This window comes from Pongo abelii, chromosome 2 (assembly GCF_028885655.2).
Source record: "Pongo abelii isolate AG06213 chromosome 2, NHGRI_mPonAbe1-v2.0_pri, whole genome shotgun sequence".
Taxonomy (NCBI): Eukaryota; Metazoa; Chordata; class Mammalia; order Primates; family Hominidae; genus Pongo; species Pongo abelii.
Window position 1 is genome coordinate 147,501,954 of NC_085928.1, and position 25,535 is coordinate 147,527,488.

The 25,535-nt window shown below is 44.1% G+C and overlaps 1 protein-coding gene across 1 annotated transcript; it reads left to right on the forward strand.

The window, feature by feature from the left end:
* Positions 1–1,366: 1,366 nt before the first annotated feature.
* Positions 1,367–24,732, forward strand: CLDN18 (claudin 18). Its single transcript, XM_002814086.4, has 5 exons — positions 1,367–1,771; positions 14,692–14,856; positions 15,644–15,761; positions 20,875–20,985; positions 22,046–24,732. The coding sequence occupies exons 1-5, from the start codon at positions 1,552–1,554 to the stop codon at positions 22,215–22,217; spliced, it is 786 nt and encodes a 261-aa protein (XP_002814132.1). The 5' UTR covers positions 1,367–1,551; the 3' UTR covers positions 22,218–24,732.
* The last annotated feature ends 803 nt before the right edge of the window (positions 24,733–25,535 follow it).

A 25,535-nucleotide genomic window follows, 5' to 3' on the forward strand; every position in this document is an offset into this window, starting at 1 on the left:
ATCCCAGCACTTTGGGAAGCCAAGATAAGCAGATCACTTGAGCTCAGGAATTCGAGCCCAGCGTGAGCAACATGGTGAAACCCTGTCTCTACTAAAAAAATAAAAATTAGCCAGGTGTGGTGGTATGCATGTGTAGTTCCAAATACTCTGGAGGCTGAGGCATGAGAATTGCTTGAACCCGGGAGGCAGAAGTTGCAGTGACCCTGATGACAACACTGCACTCCAGTCTGGGCAATAGAGCGAGACTCCATCTCAAAAAATTTTTAAAAGTCTCTGGATTCAGAGGCCAGACATACCTGGCCCCCACATCCGTCAACCAATTCTCTAGCAAAATTTAGTTGTATAGACAAAACACAACACCTGATGTCTTCAGCCAAGTCTCTCTACTGTGATTATACAATTCCTAATATTTTGACCAATTCTAGTGAAAACTTTTCTGCAAAAGGTAGAAGATAGTGTATGAGATCTGAAAAGGCTCTGGAGTGTTCTAGTTGAGATCTCACATGTTGTGGATGAAGAACCTGTGACCTACAAGGGCTTAGGAGTTTGCCCCCAACCTGCCCAACACACGACAAGTTAGGGGCAGTGTCAGGAGCAGATCCTAAGCCTCTCAGTGACCAGGCCAAGGACTTCAGCCCAGCTAACCCTGGTCCCTCCTCTGGCCTTTGTGGGACCTTCTGTGTCAGCCACAGAGTCCTCATGTGGTTCTTGTGGCACAAGTGAAAGCATGACATGGAAATCAACGGGGCCCCTGGCTTCCTCTTATCCCAGTTCCAATGCTTGTGGACCAAGAGCATAGATCTAGGATTTGGCTTCGTGTTCTCAAAAGTAGGAACAATTTTGCCTGCCCCTGTTGCTCCATATGGAAATAGAGAAAGAGCGCTGGACTGGAAGCTGAGGTGAGAGCCCCACCCCTGCCGTTTTTAGAGTATCTGTCGTTCCAGGCACTGGGACAAGTCCCTTAACTTATCTGTACTTTTCTTGACTCACCCCAAAAAAATGGGGATAATAGTGCCTGCCCTACCCATTTCTGTAAGATCAAAATGGAAAGATGTAAGTGAAAAGTCGTTTATGAGTTGTGAGGAGAAAATGTGAAAAGTCTGGTTTAAGACAGAGCACGGTGGGTTCTTCCCAGGGCCATCTTAAGCGAGGTCAGCCAAAGTGGTCTGCAGTCACGTTCCCCGTGGTGGGGACACGCCAGCCTTTTCTCCAGATGGCAGCGCTCTCCGGAGGAGCCAGAGCTGGAGGGAGGCCAGTCTGGCCCGGAGCAGGGAGTCCTTCTGCTCCCTGGCACGGCTCTGCGCTGAACCCACCCGGCCTGCGGAGCACAGACAAGTGCCTCTTGGGCCCGCTTCTCTAACAAATGTAAAAATAATGCCCTTGAACCAGGAGTGAAACTGAGCTATCTAAGGAAAACACTGTGAGCAAATACTGAGAGCCTAGGGAAACCATCTGATTAGAAGAGCTCCCCTCAGGAGCGCGTTAGCCGCACACCTTCGGCAGCAGGAGGGCGGCAGCTTCTCACAGGCGGCAGGGCGGGCGGCCAGGATCATGTCCACCACCACATGCCAAGTGGTGGCATTCCTCCTGTCCATCCTGGGGCTGGCCGGCTGCATCGCGGCCACCGGGATGGACATGTGGAGCACCCAGGACCTGTACGACAACCCCGTCACCTCCGTGTTCCAGTACGAAGGGCTCTGGAGGAGCTGCGTGAGGCAGAGCTCGGGGTTCACCGAATGCAGGCCCTACTTCACCATCCTGGGCCTTCCAGGTAGGCACCGTGCACCCCGGGGCAGGGCCAGGTGAGCGCAGGGAAGGGGGCGTTTGCGCTGAGCCCCACTCCCGCCTCTGGGTGAGGACCCTGGCAGCTCTGGCTCAGAATGAAAGGTGTGAATAAAAGAGATGCTGGCTCGTGTCAAATAGGGCAACAGTCATACAGGAGAAAATGGGAGGATTAATACTCAAGGCGAAGGAATCGCTAGTGAGTAGCCAGGCCTCAAGAAGAATGGGTCTGCTGTAAGGGTATGTTCATGATATCTGGAATAAACTCGTGTTTCCCAAGGAGAAAATAAATTGTGTGCATTACGTTCATGTGGCTTGCTCCTGCCTGCACATACGTGGGAGCAGGGAAGCAGGATGCTGCGTATTTTGTTATATCTGGAAAAGTTTATTGAGAGCTAATTTAATTGTCTTTCCATTTCAATTAAATTTTTCAAAGTTGGAGTCTCTGTGGGTGCCAAAAAAATATTGCCATTAAATTATAAATATCCTTTTTCTGCATTTGTATTAAGAATATCTTGTATACTGTCCTAAAAATCAATGTATATCAAAATATAATTACAGAATTATAATTATATTTTAACGTCAAAATATAAATATAATTACAATTGTGACATCCTTTCATCCCTAAAGATGAAATAAATTAAATCCCTGCTTTTAATACAGATAATTACTTCAAACATGCATCATATTCAGAACTTTGCATTCTGAATAATATGGGAGCTCTATTTGTATTTTTAAAATGCAAACAAGAAAATAATATCTCTAGCTAATTAGTGGCTCTAAGGGGTGGCCACGATGTGAGTGTGATGGAGAAAGGAGAACAATGTTAGGTTTTGCCTCTCTGAAACAAATACCTTTTATAAATAAGTAGATGGAAATAAATTTGCAAGAAATTGTGAAGAGGCTGTAGAGCCCTTGAAACTGAATTGAATTGTGAAAAGCAATTCAACTAATCCAAGTTCATTTTCAGAACGAAATAGACGATGGGTGTCAGAGTAGAAGAACTGGATTATTTATTCCATTTTTTGGAAGCCACTTATTGCAGGACCAACAGGATCACTGACTCCGTGGAAAGACCTGCTTAGGGAAGCAAGGGAGGCAGAACCTGGCCAAAAGAAAGAGAACCAGACTGAGGAAGGATTATGCTGTAGTGGGAGGGGAGAGGTGAGATGCAGGAAATGCCACACGGAGTGTTGAGTTGCTAGTTATGTCTAATTTTAACTATCATATAAAGAAAAAATATTTTCCTCATATTCAAAATTAAGGCATGATATCTTATGACTTCATGTTCAGTAACCTCTCCCCAGGGCCCCACTACATATTATCAATCTCTTGCTCACTGCGTATCACAGTCTCCATACATGGGGCTCCTGAATATTCCCACTCTCCTAAATGGGCAAACCCCATTGTGTCCACTGTGACTTGTCACTCCTATTCTGTCAACGGATCTTATCTCCATGACACCCTCTCAGAATAGCTCCACCTCTCCCCCTTGATAGAACAAGATTATCCTCCCTGCTTTCCTGCTAAGGTCAACCTCTCCTGCTAAGGTCAACTTCCCCAGCAGAGCTCTGAAGGCCTCATGCCACCTGTCTGGGATCATGCCCTGTTGGTCAGCCCCTCTCCTCCTTGCCTCTTTCATCTCTTCTCCTCACTTATGCATATGGCTTCCTTTCTGGGGAAATCTGGTGATCCTGATCATTGTCAATTTCTGTCTCTCTCCTGGGTCACTGACAAACCAAATTAAAAGACTAAATTTTTCCACTACCTCTCACCCTTAACCTTTCTCAGTCTGGTTTCTATCCTTCATCTCTATAGAATGTTTGCTTTTTTGACCATAGCAGAGGATGAAGGGGAGTATTTCCGTCACCAGCTCCTAGTTCTCAGTTCTCATCTCCTTAGACATTTCAAAACCCAACCAACTTCCATGGTTCCCCATTCCCAGCTTAACTAGGTGCACACATAACAGCCTGACACCAAGCCTTCCTAACCCCTCACCTACCTTCCTTGGCAGTCTCTTACTCCCCCATCCTGTTTCTTCTGTCCTTTCAGTATACCCTGGACTTGGTCCTGGACACCCATTGCTCCTGCTCCCCTGAATTCCCCCCTCCACCACCCCAACTGTCCTCTCACAAATCTTCCCCCAAACCTCCTCCAGCCCCCAAATTGAATAAATATTCCACAAGTCTCTCTACCAAACCCAAAGCATTCTCATAGCATTGAGCATATTCACCCATCGTGACACTGCTCTCAAATCTGAGAAGCATTTATTGCATACTTACAAAGAGTACACAACACAAAACTGGCCTTGTTGGCACCGTAAATTCCAGCAGAGGGGACAGGCATGTACGTGAATATCAAAGCAGAGGCAACACATGGCATGGAGCTTTGACACAGGTGTTTGGAGCACCATGAAGAAAGTGGTTATTCAGTAGGAAGAGTCAGGAGCGGAGGAAATCAGGACAGTTTCGCTAAGGGAGTTCTGTTTGAGTCTGAACTTCAGCTTACTAACTTGGTTATTTGTACATTTGTCTCATTCAGCTTCTATGTGGTGGTTCCCTTCAGCTGGTTAAGAATTATTTCCCCATTTCCCAGAAAAGGGCCTGATAGAGTGAGTATTTATCAAAGGATTGATAAACTAAGTTGAATTAAATAGTATGAATAGTTCATTTTAAGTGCTTATGCAAGCCATTGAACTAAAAACAGGTTAAGGTCTTCCCCAAAAAGGACACTAAATCATTTTTGTACTACAACTTTTTTGTTATTATGGCTCCATATATAGAAAAGGCCCTGGTCCTCCTCCTGCCTGGAACAGATTCATTTGTTCATCCAATCATGTATTTAACAAATATCTCTTGCATGCCTACTGTGTTGTAGAGACTAGAGTTCAGGAACTCTATTAGTCAGAGTAGTTAATGTCTGCTGCTGCAACAAACAAACCTAAACATCTCAATGGCTTGACACAACAAAAGTTTACTTCCTGCCCACATAAAGTCCACTGTGGGAAGAGCAGCCTCCTTGTAGCTACACTATTCAAAGTTGCTGGGGCAAGAGAAGAAAGGCTTGAAGGAGGCACAACAGTTCTTAACTGCTTCAATCTGAAAGTAACACATGTCACTCACAGTGCATTGGCCAGAACTAGCCATATGGCCCCAGGAGCTGGGAGATGTAGGAGCACATAGCTATTTGGTGAGCACCTACTGTCTCTACCACAGGGAGCATTTGAATAGTAACTTCCTGGGCTGAAACACATCAACCACACTAATTTCAGTTCTGCCAGACAGATAATTCCCTGAACATCAAATAGTCAAAACCAATGAGATTGCAAAAGAAGATATACCATTAATTTATATTCAAACAAATATGATTGAATTATATGTGTAAACTATCATCTGATACAAGATAATATACAGTGTCTAATTTCAGAGCTAGACATTTTGGTGGGGATGGCCTGGAATCAGGAAAGAGGAGGGGTTTGAGGTAAATTTCTGCAATGTAAAAATTCCCTAGCATTTAATAACAGAGGAATGTAAATATGGCCATGGGGTGGGGGCGGAAAGCACATTTTTTCCAAAAAGTAAGGAGGAAGAAAGGAATAGTGGGTGAGGGAGAGAGGGAGGGAAGGCGAGAAGGAAGAAAGTAGAGAGGGAGAGAGGGAGGAAGAGAAGTGGGAGAATTGGTCATGCTAGGTACTTTTATTCCATGTCAGGCCAGACAAAGAGCTGTTAGAGAGGGAAGCCAGTTGCCACTCATGGAACCCTGAGATGTTTCAGACCCACGAAAGGCGAGGTCCTTGGCTCTCTGAGAAGGATTTTAGGGAAGCTGGAAGAAATGACTTCCTCAAATCCCACCTGGAGGACAGCAAATGTAAATGTCAGGGCCAGTAGCCATGTATTGAGGGCTCTTGGAAACTATTGGTCACAAGACCATCTATTGGTAAGCTCTGTCGGTGGTAAGATTGTGGCCAGAGGACTCTGATGTGCCCGTCTTGCATCTCCCACAAAACCCAGCATGGCGCACAACAAGCATAGGGGGCTGAGGGAGGGGGAAGTCGGTGCTGCTCTGTGTCCTATCTCCCAATTGTGCTGTGAAAAGCCAAGCTGGGCTGAACCACCATGGGAACTGGGGGACAGTTTCCAGCAGCCACCACAGAAGTGTACCCCACTTCTGCCTATCTGAGTTGAGGGAAGAGGATTTCACCAGAAGCTAGAAAAAAAACACTGCTTGGGATTGAGTTTGCAGAAAAGGAGGTACTTTAAATCACTGAAAATCTGTGGCCTTCAAGAAGACTGTGGACTTAAAAGCAGACAGTCCTCATGCAGCAGGAGTGGCTACACTACAAATTGGCACCCCAAAATACAAATATCTATTTGATGACTTAGATAAGGAATGGGCAGGAGCTGGGAGTGGTGACTTACCCCCGTAATCCCATCACTTTGGGAGGCTGAGGTGGGAGGATTGCTTGAGGCCAGGAGTTCAAGACCAGCCTGGGCAACAAAATGAGACCCTATCTCTACAGTAACCTTAAAAATTTTTTAAAACTAGCTGGGCACAGTGGTGTATGCCAGTAATCCCAGCTACTCGGGAGGCTGTGGCAGGAAAATCACTGCAGCTGGAGTTAGAAGCGGCAGTGAACTGTGATCATGCCACTGCACTCCATCTTGGGCAACAAAGTGAAACTCCATCCATCTCTAAAATATAAAATATTTTTAAAAAAATATTTAAAGAGTGTAAGAATGGGCAGGAAGATTACCAGGAGGAAAAGGCTCGAAAGAAACTCAAAAGCTAAAGGCAACAACGCAAGGAGATAAAACAGCCCGAGAGGACACTTGTGGGGCTCCTGAAGGAGCTGGAAGGAGTAACAACGAGCCAGGACCTAATGCCTAACTTCTCATCAGAAACAGCTGTGTAAAGTATTTTCTTGTGCTTAACGAGGAAACTGGGGAAGAGACCTGAAGCAGAGGAGCTGGATGAAATGCCTGGAGGGAGAAATGTAAGTTTGCAATGATTCTCCCAGAGAGTTTAATTTTGACCTAGAACCCAGAAAAGTATCATTCTTTAGTAGAGAAGTAAGCCTTAAAGTGTTTACAGAAAGGCAAAAGGCAGATACCTATAATACTTTAGTTAATAATCATAATTATCACTGGGTACAGTGGCTTGCACCTGTAATCCTAGCAATGCAGGAGGCTGAGACAGAAGGATCATCACTTGAACCCAGAAATTCAAAGCCGCGGTTATCATGCCACTGCACTCCAGCGTGGGCAACAGAGCAAGATCTCACTTCAAAAAATATATATAAATAAATAATTATAATAATCATTACCAGTTATTAAATTCTTCCTAAGTACAATCTCTGTTCTTGCAAAATCTCACTTAACTTTTCATTCGTCTGACAAAAATGTATCATCATGTCTCTTTGGAACTTACAGCTATAGAAGAGTGTAATTCAATGCAACAAGTTGTATTGTGTAAACTACAGATAGATTAATGAGGTAAATGGTGGTGGTAGCAGGACTGTATACTTGTATATTACCAGCTCCATATAACTGATAGCTCAAGATTCAATCTCATTGTATTCCACACAGTCAATACCACATGCAGTACTCTGAGGACAGTGCCAGAAATAAAAATAACTACTATTTATTGAGCTGCATATTGGCTCTTCAGCTTAATCTTTTCAAAAATCAGGAAAATATATATTAGCTTTAGGTTTAAAAAGTTGGAAACTGAGGCCAGGGGTGAGGGAAGGACATACCCAAGGCCTCGTGGATAGAAGATGGCAGAAACAGGATGTGAACACAGGCAAAGACTTCCGAGTCTGCGTCCTTTTCCCCTGCCCAGACCCTGTTTCTAAAGGCAGGAATGGGCTGCCTTTAGAATTGAAGAGCTTGGTCTAGGCTTGAGCACAATAAGTGCAGAGGGTATATGGGGGTTGACCCATTTGTAACAATATAATCAATGATGTGAAATTAGGAGTATGAATTAAGTTTAAAGCATGGATGACTTGCATCCCATTCACACATGCCTTCCCTGGAAACAGTGGAAGGGATGAGCAAAGGGCCAATAATGAGCAGAGTGGAAAGGGGGCAAAGATACGGCAAACTCATGTCCCTGGCTCCATCATGTCCCTGGCTCAACATCACAGTCAAGTAATGCTTTTTCTAAAGTGTTTGCAAACATTTGGACTAAATTTGGTAAAGTGGTAAGCCTTACAGTTAGAGGGAAGTGAGCTGGAATCAAGGGCACAATTTGGCCACCTACATCTCTGGACCTCATTTTCCCCATTTGTGAAATGCCTCACAGTAAGACATTTATATGAAAGTGCTGGGCCGGGCTTGGTGCCTCACTCCTGTAATCCCAGCACTTTGGGAGGCCAAGGCGGGTGGATCACCTAAGGTCAGGATTTCGAGACCAGCCTGACCAATATGGTGAAACCCTGTCTCTACTAAAAATATGAACAAATTAGTGGGCATGGTGGCATGCACCTCTAGTCCCAGCTACTCGGGAAGCTGAGACAGGAGAATTGCTTGAACCCAGGAGGCAGAGGTTGCAGTGAGCTGAGATCGCACCACTGCACTCCAGCCTGGGTGACAGAGCAAGACTCTGTCTCAAAAAAAAAAAAAAAACAAGGTGCCCTGTGACCCATTTACAAGATCTAGCTCTTGGCATCACTAAACCATCGCTGCTGTGTCTACATCACTCAGGGCTCTCAGTTAGGACATTTGTTCTAGCCTTTTTTTCCTCCAAACTCAAAAACATTTTATGAATTCAAATATCCAAAGTAAAGATCACTTAAGGTTCTGTGTTCTCCCTTCCCATCCCCATCCTACCCGTGTTCTGAGCACCTCACTATATCTCAGCCCCTTTGCAGGCACTGAGGGTCTTGTTTTTTTAATATTACTATCTATATTTTCCCCTTTCTGCTTCAGTGTGTAAAAACAACAGCCACTGGAGAGTTACAGAGTTTCCTATCAACCTATAAATCATATTTACAGATACAGGAATGAAGTTTTAAACCAAACCACATTTAATCCAGAGAACAGTTTCACAAAACCTTCACAAAATGTAAATCAAAAATCCATAAGGGAAAAAAAATGAGACTTCTCATAAGTATCATTTTTAAAGGAGCTTGTCTGTTTATTTCTTGCTATTGGCTGAATGGTTTCACTGGTTGTGAAACCAGTTTGTCTTTCCCCATTTTCCGGTAGAAGAAACCAGCCCTAGAAGGTGAAGTGATTATAAGTTAGTTATAAAGTTGGGGAGTCTATTGGTTTTCAGTCAGACTGCTTTCCCTCTCTTCAAAAGAGAAAAATATTTCAGCATCAGCATGCCTCTTCAAATATGTGGACAAACATCTAAATGTTTACATGTTATTGTACATATGAAGAAGACACCACGGGGAACTCAGAATGGGCCTACACAGCTCAAGAGAACCTGCAACTTAGGTAAATGAGGCTGCTTGCCCTGATTGCTCAATGAGAAAAGCTAGGAACCAGAATGCCTGCTCAGCTTGCGGCTGTGGTGGTCCCCAATTAGATGGCAGAGGCAGCTACCACAAAGCATCATGCCCTAGGATGGCCTAGTCAGTGGTGCAGCATCATTTCATGGTGGGGAGACACATCATCAGAGTTGTAGTTGGATCTCATCTTAGAGGATGTCTTAGACGGTTCCTGCTGCTATAAGAAGATTATCTTAGACTGGGTAATGTATAAACAACAGAAATTTATTCTCACAGTTCTGGAGGCTGGGAAGTCCAAGATCAAGGTGTCAGCAGATTCCATCTGGTAAGGGTTCATGCTCTTCAAAGACAGTGCCTTTTGTTGTGTCCTCATATGGCAGAAGGGACAGAAGAGCAAAAGAGATAAACAGGCTCCCTCAAGGCCTTTTATAACGGCACTAATGTCATTCCTGAGGGTACCTCCTGCAGACTTCACCTCGTAGTAGTATTGCATTGAGGATTACGTTTCAACATATAAATTTTGGAGGGAAACACACATTCAAATCATAGCAGAGGTGAAGAGGAAGGTCAATGAGGATAGAAACCCACCTATACTGCCTCTCCCATCAGCTACCTCCCTGCTCATTGAGGGTCTTGTGTCCATTTTTCCGATCTTCTCCACTACTTAGGTGCTGCTAGATTCAGGCCTTTCTTTTCTTCTTCTTTTCAAATTTTCTTCCCCTCTTGCCCATAGCAATTCACACACATGGCTGTTTCAAATCCTCAACCATATTTTATCATCATGTGAGAGGATTCACATTTGTATACAGTTAGCACAAGTCAAAGCTTTGTGGAGTTGCCAAGGGATACGTTGTTTTTAGGGAAGGAGAGGAAACTGACATTTATTGAGCCTGGCTTAGGTTTATGGCAAGTAGCATCTGATCCTCACAGATCTGTGCAAGAGATATCTTTGACTCCCTCCAGAATTGAGGACTCGTTTTCATTGAGCTTAAATGACTTACCTAATAACACTCACCTGGTATCGCATTGTTCTGTAGAATTTTACAAGGTACAAAGGACCTCCGTGTTGATTCCCTGGAATCTCCAGAGAATCTAGCCTCTCCCATCTTATTCTCAAGAGCGTTTCCTCTGGGGTCTGGCCTTAGACTACCATCTTCTGAGCTCCCCCACTTTGGGCTCCTCCATTAGCCCTCTTATCTCCAGTCTAGGAGCAAGCTATGCCTGAAGGTATGGCTCCTCCCATCCCCCTACTCCACCAGGGCCCCAGTCCAGGCCTTTGGCTGCTGGTGAACTGCTGTCCCATCATCCTCACTCCCACTTCCACTTAGTGATGCCAGCCCCTGAGAACCCTCTTTCAGCCCAACTCTCCACTCTGAGTACCTCTGCTGAGCCCTTCTTGAAAGCTGTTGTCTCGCATTATTCCTTGAAATTTTGCTTTGAATAATTAAGTGAAAATCTCTGGGGGTGAGAACAAACATCAGCATTTCTTTAAAAGCACCCCCAGAAGATGCTCAGGTGCAGCCTGTATTGAAAAAAACCACACCCGAGGGCGCCTCACCTGTCAGTTCACAGCTACTTGGGGAATTAAGGTATTTTGCAACAGGGAGGGAACACTGAGTTCCCATTTTTCTGTTTGCTTCTTTCAGCTCTGAATCCTGCCCACCCTTCAGGTCTGATAACACTTCATTGTTCATTGGGAAGAATGCTGTAGTCACACCTTTGGTGCAGAGAATCAGGCTTTAGAGCCTGTTGACTCACCTGTTATCAGCTGATAAGCCTCTTGATCAGAATATCAAGTAAGAGACAGAATGGCTAAAAGAGAAACCTACCTGCTACCTGCTTTGTGGCAGTTTTCTCTGCTTACTTATCTATAGAGAAGATTAGGATCCCAGAGGGTAAGACCGTGCAGGTGCAGGGGAAGGTGAGTTTACCACCATGAATCTCCATGGTCATTACTAGACTTAGGGGGTTTCTGGCAATGAGCAGTGGAGCCAGTTTCCTCCTACTTACTGGCACCTGGCTCCCATGACAGTTGCCAGTGGGACCAAGACTGATGATCATTGTTTGTAGAATTCTCTTTCCAGCAAAGAAGCAAAGTTAAAATCAGAAGTTTCTTTAGGAGAAGAGAATCAGAATCAAGTATATGGAGATCAGTGGGATAGAACTAGAATAGGTGGACACTGTCATTCATACTTCAGACAGATATCTGGTGAGAAGGCTGCTAGGGCCTCTGTTCCTCAGACATTGCAGGTGGCACTTTAACAAGTTCTACATTATCTAACTCTCCTTTTTCAAAATTTCTCATTGATTGCCGATTCTTCTGGCATGACAAATTGCTTTATGATACATACACACCTTAGAGTGAATATGCTGGCAGCTCCACTGATGTTAGCTGTTGTAGGAGAGGGAAATCTTCCCAAGGTGACTGGAGAGAGTTCTCTCCCAGGACTGCTGGAGGAGATGGGAATGCTGTCATCTTGAGAGTCACATTTATAAATAATCTACCAGGCCAGGTTATTCCCTAAGAAGATTTGGAGAATGTTTTCTTCCACATTCTTAGCATCCATTTCGGAAGATGACAGTTTATGGTTGAGTCTCCAAATTTGGAGGATACATTCTGTAAGAGTATACAGATCCTTGTACCTTGATGGAAGCCAGGACTTTACCTCTTTTTCCAGAATAAGGTGCCTCAAAACAATGTGCTGTGATGGAAAAGTAATGATTTTGAGGCAATTTTGGATTTGACTCCCAGCTCTGCCTCCTTTCCCTTGGTGTGTGTCCTTGGGCAAGTTACCTCACCTGAGTCTCCATTTCTTCAACCATAAAATGGGTGATAATTTTATTACTTACATTGTAGGGGTTTTTTTCACATGGACTACATTTTTGAATGTCTGAAAATTCCTTACTAGCTTTCACTAAGAAGTAGCAACTGCCTATGAAAACTAGGGCTGGACAGAACTCTCTGTTTTGTTGACAGTTTCCTCTGAGCCCTTTGCCTACAGCCTATAGGCAGATTCCGTCAGTATCTCCTTCAAAGAGAAAAAAAGTGTTAAGCATTTCTCCTGTTTCTTCTCCATTCCAAAATTTTAATTTGGCTTGGGTATTATTAACTGGTCTCACTGAGGGTAGGAATGACACCTCCTTTGAGTGTAACCCCACAAGCCCCTTCTAGTTAAAACTCAGCAAGGTCTCCATCTGCATTTCTAGCTGGCTCCTGACTTGCTCCCTTTGGTCTAGGTGACAGGGGGAGCCTCATTAGCGTTTTGCTTCTCCTTTTTAAAAAATTCCCTCCTGGAAAACTACCCACCAGGATGCTAAAGGTGGCTATCTCCAAGAGTTGGAATAACAGGTTATTGTTTTTCATTTCCTGTTTATGGTTTTCTATACATCCTGAAATTTTTATATTGAGCAGTTATTGCTTATATAACTAGGAAAAAAATCAGCAATTTCCCAAAAAAGAAAAATGATGCCCTTTACCTCTTCTCTTCGCACACCACACTGTGGAATGCGATGTCTTTGCAGCCATAAGACTTGGCATGAGAGGTCCCCTCACATCTGCAAGGGGCTTCAGCAGCACTCTGGTCATGACTTCGAATCTGGAGGGGTGGAAACTCTCCAAAAACAATAAGACTTTAAAGGTTAGCATGTCTAGACACTGACGAAACCATCTTCCATAAGTTAGAACCACTTGATTTCAAGTAACAGAACCCCAACCTGAATTAGTTCAAACAGGTAGGGATTTAAGAATAATAATAATAATAATAATAATAATAATGGTGCTGGGATAGCACCTGAAACCTAAGGAAGGAATGTATGTGGACCATAGGAAAAGCTGGAGTCAGGAGCTCAAACACTGTCAGGGCCCTCTACCTCACTGTTGGGTTTCGTCTGCTTGCCATTATACAGCAGCTCACCACCTGAAGGAAACCATGGACTCCCAGGACAGCATCTTACACTTTCAGTCCCTGGAGAGAGACTGGCCTGATGCTCTCTGTGTCCAGCACAAACATTCTGTATAAGGGTCTCATCCGCCCGGTTTGACTCAGATGCCCATGCTGGATTAATTTGCCATGGTCAAGGGCACCAGGTATAAAGTCTGGGCCTGAAAGATCAAGGTCAATATTACTACTCAAAGTAGGGCCTGTGTACCAAGCTGGCCCACAAACTATGTATTACCCACCTGAAGAGTTCTGGTACCGAAATCAAGAATAAATATTTCTAAACATTTATAATAATTTGACATGCCTGTGACACTCAAGCAGGTGATTTTGTATTTTGTCAGGATGTCAATTTGTGACAGATTGGAAATTTAAATTTTTAAGTAGTTTGAAAAGCAGTGATGTAAGACACAACAACTCCTTCAGAAATCATGGACTTAAGAGGAAAAAAGGGGATATACTGGAGGGATAAAACAATTGGTGTCTAGCACATAAGCATCTCCACACAGTTTTGCAGTTCAGCTCCACCAGACCAACCCACACTAGGGGGCTTGTCTTCTAGAACACATGAAGGACTAATTTGTCTTCCTTGTTAAATTAATTATACTTGTAATAGACATGCTTAATGACTGTCGTTCCCCACTTTGGCATAAGCTCCATGACAACGGAGACCATGTCTGACCTGTTGTTAACTACTGTCATCCCATGGCCAGTCAGGGGGGCTCAGTAAACAATTGTTGCTATGAGTCACTGCAACTTAAGGATGCACTAGAAACAACTTTGGATATATCTGGAGGTGAGGGCACTGCAGTAGAGTCCCTGTAGGGCCTATAGCTATGACTGATTCCTAGAAAGGAAACTGCTGATAAACTGTAGTCTAGTTGAAAGGCCTAATATTGTTATATTGTTTTATATACATCTGAAACCTACAGCTCACCATAATCTTAGTAGTTCCTTTTGGAAAGGGACAACATTGAGTATCCTTGGTATATCACTTAGCAACCTTGGTTTCATCATATGCTATAAATGAATTCTGGGTTTCCTAAAGTGGACACAACTATGTGAAACTCTTAGCGCATATGGAAGCACAAGAGAAGAAAAATATTTGAGTTAGAAGTCACAGCTATAAGCTCTATCAGCAATCTGAACTCTTACCTTAGACAAACTATTTTCCCCTTTCCGACCCCCAGATTATCAAGCTTTAAAAATCAAGAAGCTGAAATAGATACAATCCAAGGGCCCCCCCAGTTCCAACCATCCATAATTCTCTGATTCTGAAGACATCTGAGTGCATGTCCTTCATCAGTCAGAGAATTGTAAGCGATGTATTTTGTATTTCCCACAATTCCACATCCTTTGACAATGGCAAGGTTCACAGTTCATGGACTTTGCTGTCTCTCAGAGGTTTGGTGCAGGTTAGTTGTGGTTGCTTTGTTTTATTAAACCAGAGCCTAATCAAGTGTGCTGAGCTGGTCTTATTTGTCTGCTTGTGTCTTGCCCCTTGTCCCACAGCCATGCTGCAGGCAGTGCGAGCCCTGATGATCGTAGGCATTGTCCTGGGTGCCATTGGCCTCCTGGTATCCATCTTTGCCCTGAAATGCATCCGTATTGGCAGCATGGAGGACTCTGCCAAAGCCAACATGACGCTGACCTCCGGGATCATGTTCATTGTCTCAGGTAAACACAGAGGCTGGAGTTCCCACTTCTGTGAATGTCAAAGCAAAATCATTCTGGTAGAGAAAACATGACTCCTCCCGACTGCTGAATGTGGTTCAGAACTTTTCATACTGGGATTCATGATCTGAGTGTGGAGGCCCAATTGTGTATCATGAGTGCCAAGGTCCTTCTTAGCTGTCACTCCAACCCCAATATAAGAGGTTCTTAGCTGGGTGCAGTGGTTCACATCTATAATGTCAGCACTTTGAGAGGCCAAGACAGGAAGATCACTTGAGTCCAGGAGTTCAAGACCAGCCTAGGCAGCAGTGTGACACCCTATGTTGATTAAAAGAAATTTTTTTTATTTTAAAAAAAAAAAACTTAGTAAGCTTTTGACTCTTAATTTCAGCTGAAAAAAAAAGAGGTTCTCAACCCTAAAAGAGTCATGTGACTTGATCCCTAAAAGGCATTTTCTTGGTGAGGCTTTAGAAAGTGATTTTAAGGGAAGATATTTTGACATTACCAAAGAACCAGACTGAAAATATTTGGAATATTGAGCCTTGGTCCCAAGATGCATGAAAAATTTATTTCTGTACACACACATATCCTTCCACAATTAGCGATATAAAACATTCTAAGCACCTATCACAATATTTAGCACATAGCAAGAATTCAATAATCAGTGCTTGGTTATAGGGATACAATATTCTGCAGCCTACTCATCTAAACTCATCTAGGCATAAACTGCCTCAGAAACATTGTAATCCCTTGAAACTAACTCTGGAGTTTTCTTTTTCTTTGCCCACAGGTCTTTGTGCAATTGCTGGAGTGTCTGTGTTTGCCAACATGCTGGTGACTAACTTCTGGATGTCCACAGCTAACATGTACACCGGCATGGGTGGGATGGTGCAGACTGTTCAGACCAGGTAACCTCCTAATCTAGGTCTCGGCATTCACCATGATGAATATTGTTATAAGAATCTGATTAAACACATGCGCCTAATGTGACTGTCAGTGCCTGAAATAGCAAAAATTTATCAGACAACCATGCCATATCATAAATCAACAATCACCTGTAAATTCATAAACTTCATTTCAGTGAAATATCCTTGGTGATATGACTTGAGGCTGATCTGACATTTGCATTGAAATACAGTGACAGTTCATAGTATTTATCTAACACTCTTACACAAGCCCCATTGTGGTGGCAATGAAACAGGCACTATTAACCCAGGCAAGTAAATGAACATCAACTTACATCTACCGTCCATAACTGGAAGCTGGCTAGGAACAGGGAAATGTTTGAATAGAAATTAGCAAGGGGCAGTATGGGTGAGAAAAGTGATGTTCCTTCCTGGTATAGCTGCCTCTTTCTCTCATTCATTAATTCATTTATTCTACAAATGTATTGATCACCTGCCATAAGCCAAGACATGTTCAGAGTGCTGGAGATACAAAGTCCCCACTCTCACAGGGGGTACAGTCTGGCAGAGGGAGATGAAACCCCACTACGATTTGGCGTCTGAAAGACAGTAGAACTTTTAAAAGATGGAAAAGCAATACCAATGCCCGTATTCATTTAGTCACTTAAAGAGATATATCTCATAGCAAGAAGCTGGAGCAAATTCCTGAAAAAGAAAGATCTTGTTCTTGAGAAGAAATATAAATATTAGACCTCAGTGACCTGTCATGTCTGGATGCATGCACTTGGCATTTTTCCAGCCACACCAACATGGGGTACAGATGGAGAGTGAGGGTGTGATAAATCCATTACCCTCTGGCTCCCTGGAACTCCAATCCCCATTCACTTTTCTGCTTTATTTCAAGAATGTAAAGGAAGTGATCCCCATAAACTCCCCTGATCCTACTCTGTGTTCCTCTCATGGTCTCTTAGTTACAGGTGCAACTTAGAAGTAGGTTGACCAACTCATTCCAGTCTGCCTGGGACTTTCCCAGTTTCAGCAATACAAGTTCCACATTCTGGGAAACTCCTCTATCATGGGCAAACCAGAATGATTGCTCACCCTACTTAGTAAAGCCCACCTTTCCCAGAGTATTTGGGTGCCTGGGGTCATTGCCCTTGCCCAGAGGAGCCATCTACCAGCCACTTTGCACTTAGCACTAATGCCTGCCATCACTCTCTCACACCATCTCCCTAGCACTGGCCCCTGTCCCATGGGCAGGGAGCTTCAGTCCTGGAATTAAGACTATAGAATTCCGAAAGGCCTCCTGAACTTCTCCCTCCATGGATGGGCAGCTGTCTTCCCCTTTCTTTTGTCTTCTCATTTTCTCCACCTAGAAGTCTTACAAGACAGCCCAGCTGCCAGGAAAGACCTTGGCAGTAACCTTGATGGAGCTTTGGTTCCAGTGCCCCACTTGGTCCTGGGACCCCCTTCCTTCTCCTGTTCCCCGACTCTGTTATTGCCGTGTTGTATGTAACAGTGGCAGAGCCTAAGCCCCAGACTAGAGCTGCAAACTGCCTGCCCTCACACTGTACACAGTCTGCAAGGTGTTTTGTATAAAACATTTCATTTTATAATCTGAACCAATTACCAACTTTTAAAAATTAGAAGGATTAGGCTGGGCGTGGTGGCTCACGCCTGTAATCCCAGCACTTTGGGAGGCCGAGGTGGGTGGATCACAAGGTCAGGAGTTCGAAACCAGCCTGGTCAATATGGTGAAACCCCGTCTCTACTGAAAATACAAAATCAGCTGGGCGTGGTGGCAGGCACCTGTAGTCCCAGCTACTTGGGAGACTGAGGCAGGAGAATCACTTGAACCTGGGAGGCAGAGGTTGCAGTGAGCCAAGATCGTGCCACTGCACTCCAGCCTGGGCGACAGAGCGAGACTCCATCTCAAAAAAACAAAACAAAAAAAAATTAGAAGGGTTAAGGGCTGGGTTTCTCAGAAACAGATCCTGAGAAGAGGATCCCAGTGCCAGAGTTCATTAAGAAAAGGGAGAGGGTTAGTGGGTGAGGGAAGCAGGGATGGGAAGGAAGGGAAGCCAAGCATGGGCGTGATTTCAGGTGAAGCCCTGGACTCAGCCTGATCCTGAGGAGAGCTGTGCAGTGTGAATTATATGCCAGAGTTGTCTCGACTCCAAACTAAAGAGCTGAGCTTTCATACCTTGGGCCCCCCAGTCAGTCCCTGTGGGCAGAGTGGCTTCAGTGGCTAAACCAAAGCCAGAATTCCAGAGGCAGTCACAGGGGCCAGCAGGTAAAGGCAAAGGAATACACAAGCTGGAGAAGAGACCCACAGAAACGGTTAAAGGGTAGAGCACCACTAGTGCCTACTACAAGGAGACTTCACCCCCCACACACATACACATACTCTGCTTTTCTAGCTTTGTGTAAAAAATCGGAAGATCTGGCAGCATTACACTGGGCCCTCATTCTCACGTGACCGCCATCTGCAGCTGAGAGGCAGCTGCCCTTTTGGCTAGGACTCACCCTGTCCAGTTTACCACAATTTCCACCATGCCCAAATAGCCCAACTCATGCTTATAGGGATTTTTCCCATATATTACAGTTGAGAAAATGAAATATGTTCTTCTGTCTAGCTCACTTCACTCATTTAAGTTTCTTGCCTGTCCCAGGTAAGTATTTAGGTTTGCTAACCTTGACCCAGAGTGTCTAAGTTGAGGAAAAGGACTTTGTCCCTCATGCTCAGAAGATGCATTAACACTGAGAGTTTTGAAGGCAAAGTGACCTGAATTTGAATCCTGATGATATCGTGTCCTTCCTGGGTCATTGGAGAAGTTACTTAACCTTGCTGAGCCTCAATCTCTTCATCTGTAAAATGCAAGTGACAAATACTATCAGAGTGGCTATTGGGAGAATTAAACAAGACAGTGGTAAAAAGTGCTTATCACAGTATCAGTAAGGGCTTAATAAATGGTAGCAATTGTTGTTATCATCATTAGCATTAAGCAATCACTCAACCATCCATAGGGGTATCAAGGACAGGGGCTCTGTCTGTGTCAGGGCCCACGGACCAGGGCTGTCACCAGGAAATCACCTAGAGACCCCCCTAGGAGGAGCCCCAGGAAAAGATCCGCTGTTCAGCCCCAGCCACACCGGGCAGGATGAGGGGGCAGGGCTCTTCATGCCAAGGCAGAAGCCTTTAAACCAAATTTCTGTCTTTTTCCCAGTCCAAGGAAATAAAAATAGCCTACAGGTAAATTTTCTCCCAGAACTTTTTCAAGGACTGAGCTCAGTCAACTATACTTGATCATGAAGCTTACATTGTTTACTTTAATCCTGCTAAAGTGTGTGTGCTTTTTTTTTCTTTTTTTTTCTTTTTTTTTTTTTTTTTTTTTTTGAGATGAAGTCTCACTCTGTTGCCCAGGCTGGAGCGCAATGGTGCAATCTCAGCTCACTGCAACCTCCACCTCCCGGGTTCAAGCAATTCTCCTGCTTCAACTTCCCAAGTAGCTGGGATTACAGGCACCTGCCACCACACCTGGCTAATTTTTGTATTCTTAGTAGAGACGGGGTTTCACCATGCTGGCCAGGCTGGTCTCAAACTCCCTACCTCAGGCAATCTGCCTGCCTTGGCCTCCCAAAGTGCTGGGATTACGGGCGTGAGCCACCACACCCAGCCAATGTGTGTGCTTTTAAAGCACATCTAAAGTATTGTATTTTCTTAGGTTGCAGAGGTTTGCACACATATTACTTGTCTTCCTATTGTTGGTATAACGTTCTTAGCTTGTGTCGTAGACTTTAAACATATTAGTAATTCATAGAGTTCTACAAACAGTCCCCATGCTCTTTGAGGAACACAAAGGGAAACTTCCAAGGGGAGGCACTCCTTTTCCATGCTGAGCTCTCCTTTTCTCCAGAGCTCATGGAGCTGGAAATCAAGTTATCAGCTGGCATTAAAATACACACTGACATCCTAACAGTTTTTTGGTCACTTGAAGAAGGATACTGCTCTCCACCATCCAAAAATGTCCATTTGGGATCACAATTATTTTATTCCCAGGAGATTTTGTTCTCAATCCTGATCTGATGTAATTGAGTCTCATTGGAGGCAGCCCCCCCTAGGCGAAGGGCACCAGCTTTGGAGGCAGACCACCCCAAGTTAGAATTCTGTTGTGAGCTGGAACAGAAGCACCATGAGCACAGGGTCTCTGTCTACCTTGTTCGCCCTGTGTCCCAGTACCAGGGCAGGGCTCTGCACATAGTAGGAGCTCAATAAAGACTTGTTGAACAAATAAGTAAAGACATCAATAAAAGAATGAATAGTCACTTCAACTTAGTTCCTTCTGAAGGTAATAGCTCTACCTGTATGGATGGTTGTAAGGATTATTTGAGATAAGTTAAGATGACTGTTTGTTGGCCCATACTGAGAACTCAAAGAACTAAAATTCCTTCAGAAATAATAACTTGAGATTGATTTTTTTTTTTGTCAGAGTCTCCCTCTGTTGCCCAGGCTACAGTGCAATGGCACAATCTCAGCTCACTGCAACCTCCACCTCTCAGGTTCAAGCAATTCTCGTGCCTTAGCCTCCTGAGTAGCTGGGAATACAGGCGTGCACCACCACACCCAGCTAATTTTTGTATTTTCAGTAGAGACAGGGTTTCACCATGTTGGCCAGGCTGCTCTTGAACTCCCGACCTCAGTTGAAACTTGGCCTCCCAAAGTGCTAAGATTACAGGCATGAACCACCACACCCAGTCAAGATTGATTTTATATCTCTCAAATTTCTCTTGCCAAACCTTCAAGACACTTTCTTTTGCCAGTAGAGAGGGGAGGGAGATTTCTTGAGATGTGTCACAGAGATAAGATTTATAATTTTATGGTTGAGTGATGCTAGAATCCCCCTGCTGTTTTGCCCCCTAGCTTTAGTCCCAATTCTACTCTCCAGGGTACCTGATCAGTTGGCTGTGACCCACAGTAATGTGTGTTCAGGGGCATGGGCAGGGATGGATGTGGCATCCAAAAGTGGGGACAGAAAGAACAGGCACAGCCAGGTGCAGTGGGCGGAGCCTGGAGAGTTGCGTCAACCATACTGACAGCCACCATCTCCCCACCCAGGTACACATTTGGTGCGGCTCTGTTCGTGGGCTGGGTCGCTGGAGGCCTCACACTAATTGGGGGTGTGATGATGTGCATCGCCTGCCGGGGCCTGGCACCAGAAGAAACCAAGTGAGTCTCCCCGCTCCGCTGCAACCAGATGTTTTATTTGTTCAGGGTCTATTTTAATGATAACTTGCAGCCAAAAAAAAAAAAAAATTAGGTATACGGATGAACTTTATTTGACTTAAGGATTATCGAAGCTTCTCTTTTAGGGGGAACCTAAAGAACAGAATGGGAATATTTCAGCCTAGACTGATTTAAATGTGAGCCTATTTGAAAGAAAAATCCTTCCTTCTTGGTTCCTTCTGAGATTGTTTTGTAACTCCATGGTTCTCAACTAGGAGCAATTTGCCCCCCAGGGGATATTTGGCAACATGTGAAGACATTTTTAATTGTTACAATTTTGGGAGGGTGGGGGAAAGTGATACTGGCCTCTGGCGGGTAGAGGCCAGGGATGCTGCTAAACACCCTAAGTGCACAGAACTGTCCCACGACAAAAAAGCATCTGTTCCAAAATGTCAACAGTGCTGCTGCTGAGAAACTCTGCTGTAACTCCCTAAACTGAACTGGTGTGGGGAGAGCTGGATTCCAGTATGGTTCTGCTGCTGACCAGCCCTGTGACCTCCAGCAGGTTATTTGCTCTCTCTGTGCTTCTATCACCTCATCCATGAAATGAGCAGCTTGAGGCAATGGGCTGAACATAGGTACCCTCCAGCTCACAAATTCTATGATCCTTTGACGTAACAGTGTTCCCCTGGACATTGTTTCTGGTTCAGCTTTATTTTTATTGATTAACAGAGGGAACTCATTAGTTACTGAGGATTTGGGGATACCTCTCTCCACCATCCAAAAATGTCCATTTGGAATCACAATTATTTTATTCTCAGGAGATTTTGTTCTCGGCTCAGCAAAGCTCTAAAACAGTGCAAGAACTTCTGTTCCACTGCAGAGGCAGAAAAACCAGTGTACCAAAAACTAGGGTTACTAACTATCCTGGTTTGCCCCGGACTGACGGGTTTCCAGGGACACTGGACTTTCAGTGCCAAGACTGAGACAGTTTAGGGTAAATAGGAGGTTGGTCCTCCTAACAAAGACATCTACAATCACGGAATGTTTATTTTTCTTTCAGCTACAAAGCCGTTTCTTACCATGCCTCGGGCCACAGTGTTGCTTACAAGCCTGGAGGCTTCAAGGCCAGCACTGGCTTTGGGTCCAACACCAAAAACAAGAAGATATACGATGGGGGTGCCCGCACAGAGGACGAGGTACAATCTTATCCTTCCAAGCACGACTATGTGTAATGCTCTAAGACCTCTCAGCATGGGCAGAAGAAACTCCCAGAGAGCTCACCCAAAAAACAAGGAGATTCCATCTTGATTTCTTATTGCTTTTGACTCACAGCTGGAAGTTAGAAAAGCCTTGATTTCATCTTGGGAGAGGCCAAATGGTTTTAGCCTCATGTCTCTGTCTCTAAATATTCCATCATAAAACAGCTGAGTTATTTATGAATTAGAGGCTACAGCTCACATTTTCAATCCTGTATTTCTTTTTTTAAATATAACTTTCTACTCTGATGAGAGAATGTGGTTTTAATCTCTCTCTCACATTTTGATGATTTAGACAGACTCCCCCTCTTCCTCCTAGTCAATAAACCCATTGATGATCTATTTCCCAGCTTATCCCCAAGAAAACTTTTGAAAGGAAAAACAGAGTAGATCCAAAGACACTATTTTCTGCTATTTGGCTTTTGTCTCCCCACCCCCAGCTTGGCTAGTAATAAACACTGAAGAAGAAGCAATAAGATAAAGATATTTGTAATCTCTCCAGCCCATGATCTTGGTTTTCTTACACTGTGATCTTAAAAGTTACCAAACCAAAGTAATTTTCAGTTTGAGGCAACCAAACCTTTCTACTGCTGTTGGCATCTTCTTATTCCAGCAAGACCATTCTAGGAGTTTCCTGAGCTCTCCACTGGAGTCCTCTTTCTGTCGTGGGTCAGAAATTGTCCCTAGATGAATGAGGAAATTATTTTTTTTAAATTTAAGTCCTAAATATAGTTAAATAATGTTTTAGTAAAATGATACACTATCTCTGTGAATTAGCCTCACCCCTACATGTGGATAGAAGGAAATGAAAAAATAATTGCTTTGACATTGTCTATATGGTACTTTGTAAAGTCATGCTTAAGTACAAATTCCATGAAAAGCTCACTGATCCTAATTCTTTCCCTTTGAGGCCTCTATGGCTCTGATTATACATGATAGTAAGTGTAAGCCATGTAAAAAATAAATAATGTCTGGGCACAGTGGCTCACGCCTGTAATCCTAGCACTTTGGGAGGCTGAGGAGGAAGGATCACTTGAGCCCAGAAGTTCAAGACCAGCCTGGGCAACATGGAGAAACCCTGTCTCTACAAAATATAGAGAAAAAAGCAGCCAGTCATGGTGGCAAACACCTGTAGTCCCAGCATTCCAGGAGGCTGAGGTGGGAGGATCACTTGAGCCCAGGGAGGTTGGGGCTGCAGTGACCCATGATCATACCACTGCACTCCAGCCAGGTGACATAGCGAGATCCTGTCTAAAAAATAAAAAATAAATAATGGAACACAGCAAGTCCTAGGAAGTAGGTTAAAACCAATTCTTTTTTTAAAAAAAAAAAAAAAAAAAAAGTTGAGCCTGAATTAAATGTAATGTTTCCAAGTGACACATACCCACATTTGCACGGTTACGAGCCACTGCCAGCTGGCAATAGCACTTTCCTGACACTGTGGTCGGTTTTGTTTTGTTTTGCTTTGTTTAGAGATGGGGTCTCACTTTCCAGGCTGACCTCAAACTCCTGCACTCAAGCAATTCTCCTACCCTGGCGTCCCAAGTAGCTGGGCTACAGGTGTGCGCCATCACAACTGGCTGGTGGTCAGTTTTGTTACTCTGAGAGCTGTTCCCTTCTCTGAATTCACCTAGAGTGGTTGGACCATCAGATATTTGGGCAAAACTGAAAGCTCTTTGTAACCACACACCTTCCCTGAGCTTACATCACTGCCCTTTTGAGCGGAAAGTCTAAATTCCTTCCAGGACAGTAGCATTCCATCCCAGTACCAAAGCCAGATAGGCCCCCTAGGAAACTGAGGTAAGAGCAGTCTCTAAAAACTACCCACAGCAGCATTGGTGAAGGGGAACTTGGCCATTAGGTTATTATTTGAGAGTAAAGTCCTCACATCAATAGTACATATGAAAGTGACCTCCAAGGGGATTGGTGAATACTCATAAGGATCTTCAGGCTGAACAGACTATGTCTGCGGAAAGAACAGATTATGCCCCATTAAATAATAACAAGTTGTGTTCAAGAGTCAGAGCAGTGAGCTCAGAGGCCCTACTCACTGAGACAGCAACATTTAAACCAAACCAGAGAAAGTGTCTGTGGAACTCACTGCCTCAGTTTGGGTAAAGGATGAGCAGACAAGTCAACTAAAGAAAAAAGAAAAGCAAAGAGGAGGGTTGGGCAATCTAGAGCATGGAGATTGTTAAGTGCTCTCTGCATTTGAGTTGAAGAGCATCCATTTGAGTTGAAGGCCACAGGGCACAATGAGCTCTCCCTCCTACCACCAGAAAGTCTCTGGTCAGGTCTCAGGCAGTGCTGTGTGGCTCAGCTGGGTTTTTAATTAGCACATTCTCTATCCAACACTTAATTGTTTGAAAGCCTCCATATAGTTAGATTGTGCTTTGTAATTTTGTTGTTGTTGCTCTATCTTATTGTATATGCATTGAGTGTTAACCTGAATGTTTTGTTACTTAAATATTAAAAACACTGTTATCCTACAGTTGAAGAGCTTCTGCTCTTTTTTCTTATGTTTTGGGAAGTGGAGGTGGGAAGTCCCAGCACCTCAACGCTGGATGCTTCTTCCTGGGAGTTTTTCTGCTTTCAGAATCCATTTCTGCTCAGCAGCAGCCTAGCTACCTAGAGCTAGGTGTTGGTCCAGACCAGACTGTGGTTTCTGCAAGTTGGGAAGCCTTAATGAAAAGGAGTTCCCAGAGCAACCAGGCATGCAGCATGGGGTCCAAGGATCCAGTTTAGCCTGTCTAACCCTAAGCACACCAGCCCGAAGTGTCTAATGTCATTGTCCTGTTTGTGGGCCAGTAAAACAAGAGAGCCAATGCCTGCCCTCTTGATGCTGCCAAAGTTGGGTTGACCAGCTCAATAAACTGAGGCTGTATCCAAGCTACAAAAGCAGCAAAAGCTATATAGTCAGAACAGCCCAACCTCAAATCCAGGTCATACAACTTCCCAGCTATGTTAGCTTGAGCAAAGCCCTTAAACTTTCTGAGTCTCCATTTCCTTATCTGTAAAATAGGGATGATAAGGATAATGGAATAATACAAGTAAAGGACCCACTTAAGTGACAGAAAACCAAGCTGTACAATTTTAAGACAAAGAGGGCAATGCTTATGTAACTGGGGGATCTGAGGCCAGGGTTGACTTCAGACACAGCTGAATCAAGGGTTATGATTAAGACTCTATTTTTCTCTGCCCATATCTCAGTTCTGCTTTCTTCTCTGTTGGTTTGCTTCTCAAGAAGATTGTGAGTTGTTGTGTTGGCTGCTTATATTTCTAGCCATAAAGCCA